The sequence below is a fragment of the Prosopis cineraria genome, unplaced genomic scaffold (assembly GCF_029017545.1).
Source record: "Prosopis cineraria cultivar Desert tree isolate PC_DT_omini unplaced genomic scaffold, ASM2901754v1 PC1, whole genome shotgun sequence".
NCBI lineage: Eukaryota > Viridiplantae > Streptophyta > Magnoliopsida > Fabales > Fabaceae > Prosopis > Prosopis cineraria.
Genome location: NW_026555332.1, coordinates 8,042,237 through 8,050,331, shown reverse-complemented (window position 1 = coordinate 8,050,331; position 8,095 = coordinate 8,042,237). Strand labels below are relative to the sequence as shown.

The following is an 8,095-nucleotide window of genomic DNA, read 5'->3' as shown; positions in this document are numbered from 1 at the left end:
TATGCCCACTTATCTTTATTACACTAAACCAAGCATTGCCGGGGCTTGGATTTAGTTAGGTATAACTCTTTTTACTCAATCGAAGACAGCAAGATACTAGAGACGATGTGCAGAATCAACGTTGGTGGGGTTCAAATCTTTCTTGATCAAGACACACGAATGTTTCGTAATTGGGAGTATGATGAGCAATACTTGGCACAAAATCGTCCAGATACAGATAGTCTTCCATTTTATTTCGGAAGTCAAAAACTGAAATATAGAAAAATTTCCAGCTACACTGCACCCGATGAAGTTTATTTGACAGGCTGTAGCTATGGTGCAAAGGAGAGATCTGTAACTTATAACTTGACTTGGGAGTTTGAAGTCGACTCACAGTTCTTATACTTGGTGAGGCTCCATTTTTTTTGAGATCACGTTAGTAATTGAAAAATCTAGTCAACGAGTTTTCAAGATCTTCATTGATGACCAATTGGCCGAGGGTCATGCCGATGTGTTCTTGTGGGCTAAAGATAATATGACTCCTTACTGCAAGGACGACGCAGTTTTGACGTTGGACTACGCAGTCCTTCCATTAAGTTGCAGCCGTATTTTAATAGGAAAATAAGTGATTACATGGATGTAATATTGAATGGATTTGAGATTTTGAAAATAAATGATCCCAATTCTAATCTCGGAGGTCCCAATCCTAAACCACGTCTAAAGCCATACTCACCACCGAACAATTCCCAAAAGCCTAGAAGCTCAAAGAGAAGGACGATGATGATTCCCATTGTTGCTGGTTCGACTTTAGGACTCATTCTGTTGAAGAAGCCCAAATCATTTGAGATATTATTGTTGTAAATATACAGATATTAAGGAACATTATAGTATCTGATAGATATAGTAGTTAGCGAGATTTACGTGCACAGCTTATGTGTATATATATACCCATGCTGAGAACTAATGAATACACAGAATTGCTACTCGTATTTGAGTTTTTTTTTTTGGCAAACCATATACCTCTTGTCAGCCATGGCCGCCACGTCAATGCCTTCGTCACGACCACTACTGTATCTCCTATTGTTGCCAATCAGGACAACGCTCCTTTCCCTGTTACAATGACTCTTGATGAATTGAATTATTCTCTATGGTATCAACTCATAGAGATGCGTATCACGGCTTATAACAGGGGTGGTTTTCTCACGTGTGCTGCAGCCAAACCAGCGTCTAATGATCCTACATTTGCTACATGGCACGCCGACAATCAGTGTATTGAATCCATGAGTCCTACCTTGATGCAACGCTTTATTCAAATTCCCACAGCATGTGAAATCTGGGACGCACTCTCACGGGCGTTCTCTGATGATTCCAATGAGACCTTGATTTTTGAACTAAACCAGAAGTCGTTTAACATAAGGTAGAATGGTCGTCCTCTCTCTGTTTATTATAATGAACTTACGCATATTTTCTAGGAAGCTTGATTTTCGCACAAGCGCCCAAGCAAAAACTGTCATAGGGGTGGTCCAAGTGGACATGGCCTTGACCCGTCTTCGTGTTCCATATTTTTCTTAGTGGTCTTGACACCGAATTTGATGCTGTTTGTGGCAAACTCTTACGTCGTGATACGAAGTTGGACCTTGAGAGCACTTGTGCTCATCTGTAGCGCGCTCATCAATAATAAACCACGACGTTCACTCCATATGTGCCAACTGAAAGTACTGCGCTACTCACAAAACCGTCCCAGCAAAAGTTGGGCTCTTCCAAGTCTCGCTCTAGTAGAACTGATCTCACTTGAACCCATTGTGGTGAGTTTGGACACTCGAAACAGTGCTATTATGAGCTTGTAGGTTACCCTGAGTGGTGGGATTTCTCGAAGAAGCCTCATCACAAGGTCAAGGCCATGCACACTACTAGTACGACCGATGTACCTATAAACTTTTCACCTAGACCTCTTTAACTCATGCATTTGTGGCATTACACAGCCATATTAGATCAAATGGTAAGTCCTCATCCCTGGCTCTTATCGCTAACAACTCCTGGATTATTGACATATGTGCCTCCGATCATATGACTAAGGATGCCATAAATCCTCGGTCACAGCAACCCCCTCGACAACCCACCATCTCCATTGCTAATGGTAGTGAGTCTCAAATTGAAGGACAAAAGCAATGCATTTTGTCCCCCAATGTTGAGCTTGATCAAGTTCTCTTCATCCCCTCTCTTGATCATAACTTGCTTTCTATTGCACAAGTTACTTCTGCTATTTTTTGCACCGTGACCTTTTGACCTCTTTTTTGTGTATTTCAAGACATTCCAATGCAGAGGATTCCTGGTTATGGTGTTAGGCAGGGTAATCTCTACTATTGGGCACCTGATGACTCCAATCTGTCCTGTAGCCTAGCATCTTGTGTTTCTGACAGTAATAAACTCAAGAACGATATGTGGTCGTGGCATTGCCGTCTTGGCCATCTCTCTTTTGGTTACCTTAAGCGACTTCGGCCTCGGTTGTTTTCTAGTTTAGCTGTCCCTCAATTTCATTGTAATGTCTACGAATATGCAAAAAACCATCGTGTCTTATTTACCCAGTTTGAACAAGGCTTCTAAGCCCTTTATGGTGATTCATTTTGATTTGTGGGGTCCTGCGAAACTATCTTCATTTTCAAATGCTTATTTTGTTACTTTTATTGATGAATGTGATCGGATGATATGGGTCTCAGTGATTAGGAATAAAAGTGATGTTTGCCATGTTTTTCAAGAATTCTATCAAATGGTGCATACTCAATACCGCCGCCGTATTGCTATTCTCTCAACAAATAATGGTGCCAAATTTGTGAATGCTTCTATGACTAGTTTCTTGCAAGCTCATGGTATACGGCATCAAATGTGCCTACACACCTCAACAGAATGGCTTTGCTGGACCAAAAAAATCATCAATTGATGGAGGTTGTTCGTGCCTTACTCTTTGGGATGAATGTGCCTTGCATTTATTGTGGGGTAGGCTGTTAAGGCGGCTGCATATCTTATTAATCGAACTTACTCTAGTGCCATGAATTTTCAAACTCCCCTCGCTGTGTTGAAATCTATGTTGGACATTCCTTTTATGCCCAACCTTGAACCTCGTATATTTGGTTGCACTATGTATGTTCATTTTCCAAAGCACTTTCATAGTAAGCTCGACCCATGTGCTGTGAAGTGTATTTTTGTGGGCTACTCTGACTTTCAGAAGGGTTATCGTTGTTATGATCCTTTCTCCCTCAAGTTCTACACTACTCTAGACGTCTCCTTTGATGAGAACAAGCCCTATTTTCCATCAACCGCATCTTCTCTTCCAGGGGAGAGTGACCAAAGAAAGAGAAGATAGTGGGTGTTGAAATCAGTCAAGATCTGCATGCCCTTGCTTGAAGACTTGCACGAGTTACTCAGCTTGAACGGTAGCCTGAGTTATAATAACATGGTTCCTGCGTACTCTCATGCTAAGTCTCATGTTGAAGAACGCGTAGATCAAGTGCAATCAAATGCTGAATTACGTACACGTGAAATGGGTGTCGACTGTAATGCACAGATAGTTGAAAGACCTTGTGTACTAGAACAACAAAATATCTCAGCCAATGAACTGCAACATGGTGAAGTTATAACAACTCTAAAAGAGGTGCCCCTATCTTCACCATTGCCTACACCATACACCAACAAATCACCCACTGAGAATGTCCCCTAGGTAACCATGAATTCTCATCTCTCATTTAATCTATTGAATCTGTGGTGCTAAGAGTTTCACAATGACCTACAAAAGGGATACCAAGAAAACAATATATATGAGCCTGATATCAAAACCAAAGGAAGTATTCCATTAGTAACTATACTCGGTCTAGCAAGTTGCATGAATCTCATGCTTTGACCAGTACGTGTGCAAAATATTGCTATTCCTAATAACATGCAGGAGGCCTTGATGAATCCTAACTGGAAAAAGGCCATGAATGAGACATGGGACTTGTGCCATTACCACAAGGAAAAAGACTCGTAGGCTGTAGATGGGTATTTGTACCAAAAGTGAATGCTGATGGCAGCTTCAACAAATATAAAGAGAGACCAGTAGCTGGGGGATATGCCTAAAAATATGGAGTAGATTATAATGAAACGTTTTCACCTGTAGCAAAGATCAATACAATTCGAATTCTCTTGTCCTTGGTAGAAAATTTTGACTGGAAACTATAGCAGCTCGATGTAAAAAAATGCATTCTTGAATGGGAAGTTGGAAAAAGAAGTATATATGGAGCTACCACCAGAGTCAAATATCATTCCTCATGCAAAGATAAAGTGTGTAAAATTAAAAAAAAAAAAAATCACTGTATGGGTTACAGTAATCACCCTGTGCATGGTTTGGAAAATTTACCAATACCATGAAAGAATACGGGTACAAGCAGAGCAATTTTGATCATACACTCTTCATAAAGAAAAGTTGGAAGAAGCAAGTAGTGCTACTAGTCCATGCGGACGACATGATCCTGACAGGAGACGATCAACAGTGGATTCAAGCCTTAAAAGAACATCTAACTACTGTTTTTGAAATGAAAGACTTAGGGCAACTCAAGTACTTTCTTGGCATCGAGGTAACTCGCTCAAATAAAGGCATCTACTTGTCACAGCAAAAATATACACTGGGTTTACTTGCTAAAACTGGAATACTAGATTGTAAACCAGTACAAACTCCACTGGAAATGAATCACAGACTTGGTATATATCCTGATCAAATACCTGCGAAGCATGACAGGTATCAAAAGTTAGTCAGAAAGTTGATTTATCTCTTACACACGAGACCAGATATTGCATATGCCGTCAGTGTCGTAAGTCAATTTATGCACACCCTAAGTGAAGATCACATGAATGCAGTACTTCGTATCCCAATGTGCTTAAAAGGCTCTCCAGGTAACGGGTTGCTATTCAGGAAATATGAAAAACTTGATGTTGAAGGATATACTATCTCGGACTGGCCTAAGGATATGAATGTAGAATGATATACAGAGTCAGACTGGGCTAGAGGTCAAACCACTTGACAGTCCACATCTGGGGCATTTTACATTTGTTGGTGGCAATCTAGTAACCTGGCGAAGTAAAAAACAGAAGGTGGTCTCACGATCAAACACCGAAGCTGAGTATAGGAGCATGGCAAATTGGGTGTGTGAACTTCTGTGGATTAAAGGAATTCTGGATGACTTGGGGATCAAGTACAAGAAACCCATGCAGCTTCACTGTGACAAGAAGTCTGCTATCGTAATTGCTCATAACCCAGTGCAACATGATCGTACTAAGCATGTAGAAGTTGACAGACACTTTATTCGGGAAAATCTTGATCAAAGCATAATCACGTTTCCATTTGTGCAGTCCCAGTTTCAGTTAGCAGACGTACTCACGAAAGCTGTATCAACCGAAGCATTCAAGAATGCCATTGGCAAGTTGGGCATGATAGACATGCATGCACCAATTTGAGGGGGAGTGGTGAAGAAGCCCAAATCATTTGAGATATTATTGTTGTAAATATACAGATATAAAGGAATATTATAGTGTCTGATAGATATAGTAGTTAGCGAGATTTACGTGCACAGCTCATGTATATATACCCATACTGAGAACTAAAGAATACACATAATTTCTACCCGTATTTTCTGGCACATTCTGATATCTATCATTCTTCTCATCATCATCAGGAAACTTAGAACCAGGGTGAAGCGTTCCACAGCCACATCGAAAACAAGCACGATAACAGAGCAGGCAAGTCATCATCAGTACCATCCGAATTGTGTCTATATTTTTCAATCGCTGATATGAAAGTAGCCACAAATAATTTTGACTTTATCTTCATAATAGGTGTTGGTGGTTTCGGTATAGTGTATAAAGGCTACATCGACAAGAATACACTGCCAGTTGCCATCAAACGGCTCAAACCGGTTTCTCAGCGAGGGTCCCGAGAGTTCCAGACGAGATTGAGATGCTCTCTCAACTCCGTCACGCTCCCTTGGTCTCCCTGTTCGATTATTGCAACGACGGTCATGAGATGATGATCCTAGTCTTTGAGTTCATGGCTCGGGGCACTCTGCGTGACCATCTTTATGATTTTGATGGTAAAGAACCACTTCCGTGGAAGCAGAGGTTGGAGATGTGCCTTGGGGCAGCGCATGGACTGCAGTACCTTCATACAAGAGCCAGTCGCGGCATCATTCACTGGGACGTGAAGAGCACGAACATCTTGGTGGATGAGAAATGGGTGGAAAAGGTTTCTGATTTTGGACCGTCCCAAAATGGGGCCTATAGGATTGTCTTGGTCTCACATAAGCACAGTGGTGAAAGGGAGTGTGGGGTATTTGGACCTAGAATACTAGAAGAGTCAATGGTTGACTCTGAAGTCCGACGTGTACTCTTTTGGAGTAGTGCTGCTTGAAGTATTGTGTGGAAGGCTGCCCATGGTACGTACGGTGGAGATGCAGAAGGCAAATTTAGTGGATTGGTTCAGAAGATGACACCATGAAAGTGTGATTGTTGAGACAGTGGCTCCGTTATTGGTAGAAAGTATAAAGCCGGAGTGCTTGAAAGTGTTCAGTGACATGGCTTTAAGTTGTTTGGCTGATAATGGGAATGAACGACCATCGATAAATGCCGTGGTGTTGGCCTTTGAGTTTGCGATGAAGCTGCAAGAGAGCACAGAGGGACCACTGAAGGTTGAGACTAGTGGGACCCAAGAAAGGACCTCGATGAAGAGTGGGGTGGAAGATGAGGAACTGATATGAGATTCACAAGTCAGTCAATAAGATTTGTTTTTTTTTTAAAACGAATCCTACTTCGTGCCAATCAAATTAGGATAAACTGTATGTTAATACAATCCTACATCCTACATGCATCGATATATATAGGGCACAAATTATGTTCTTACTTTTATATATTTAATACATTTTTATTTAATTAAATCAAGATAAATTGACTTTAATCTATTAATAATATTAATAACAAAAATTTATCATAGAATAAATAATAAAAAAATAATCCACATATCTATATTTAATTGAAAACAAACACTTCAAATATATAAGGTCATGCATACAAGTTTTTTCCATGAATATATGTATATAAAGTTCAGTCATATAATTAATTATAAGATATTATCAACATGACCATATTATTTTAAAATTATTTACAGGTATTGTTGTTAATATTGGTAATTTAATAATTACCCAATAGCTTATCAAAATGCTTGGTTAAAATGGAATTTTAATTAATGATAAAGAAATAACTTGTCTCTTGCCATATATTTATTTTCTTAAATGGTACTTTTCTGATCCCTATTATAGGAAGAAGTAGTTATCGATATTTAATATGGTACACTATGAAGTATTACTTTTATTTTTTTAATATTATCACTATTTAAACTCATTAACTAAAAAAAAATGCAATACAAATTTGAACATATTTCATTTCAATAGAGGTAAAATTAAAAATTTATATTATTTTTAAATAAAGTTAATAACTTAACTATCTCTTCTTATTTCTAATGAAAAAGTTGAATGTGCCTTTTAATAAAGATCGGATGGAGTATATATTTATAATTTTATGAGATCTTGTTGATAATTTTCTACACAACTTTTATGTAATTTTCTTGGCACTTAGGGGTCAAAATTAAATTTTATTCATGATATACAAGGGCAACATTGCACTCTTTATTTTTAAACGTTGGAGGGTAAATATTACAGTACTTGAAAAAAGTTTAAGACCCTAGAAACTCATCCACCTATACTTTAAAGATAGAATTGTCACTTAATCACTTTTTATTTTTATATATTCTGCTATTAATAAATACTCCTCTTCAAAATATAAATTCCTTCATTATAAGCATTGTTGTTCCATCTCTTTCTTTTCTTTTGGAAAGAAGTAGATCTCACTGCCTAGCAAGTGGAGACACTTGGATTATGCTGGTGCCATGGGAATATGCTGACTTGATTATGCTAGGATAACACACACACACAGAGACTTGATTATGCTAGGATAACGCGCGCGCGCGCACTCATTTTCATAAAAATATAATAACACACACACTCATTTTCATAAAAATATAATAAAAATATATATTATA

At 38.7% G+C, this 8,095-nt stretch overlaps 1 protein-coding gene and 1 pseudogene across 1 annotated transcript; both read left to right on the top strand.

The window, feature by feature from the left end:
• Nucleotides 1–4,376: 4,376 nt before the first annotated feature.
• On the top strand, nucleotides 4,377–4,991 carry LOC129310000 (uncharacterized mitochondrial protein AtMg00810-like). The gene has a single exon (XM_054951840.1). The coding sequence runs from the start codon at nucleotides 4,377–4,379 to the stop codon at nucleotides 4,989–4,991; it is 615 nt and encodes a 204-aa protein (XP_054807815.1).
• A 148-nt stretch (nucleotides 4,992–5,139) lies between these two features.
• LOC129309926 (receptor-like protein kinase FERONIA) lies at nucleotides 5,140–6,758 on the top strand (annotated as a pseudogene).
• The last annotated feature ends 1,337 nt before the right edge of the window (nucleotides 6,759–8,095 follow it).

Bases quoted from the DNA above. Each gene is read 5' to 3' on its own strand.
- LOC129310000 (XM_054951840.1), top strand. From the start codon at position 4,377: ATGAAAGAATACGGGTACAAGCAGAGCAATTTTGATCATACACTCTTC.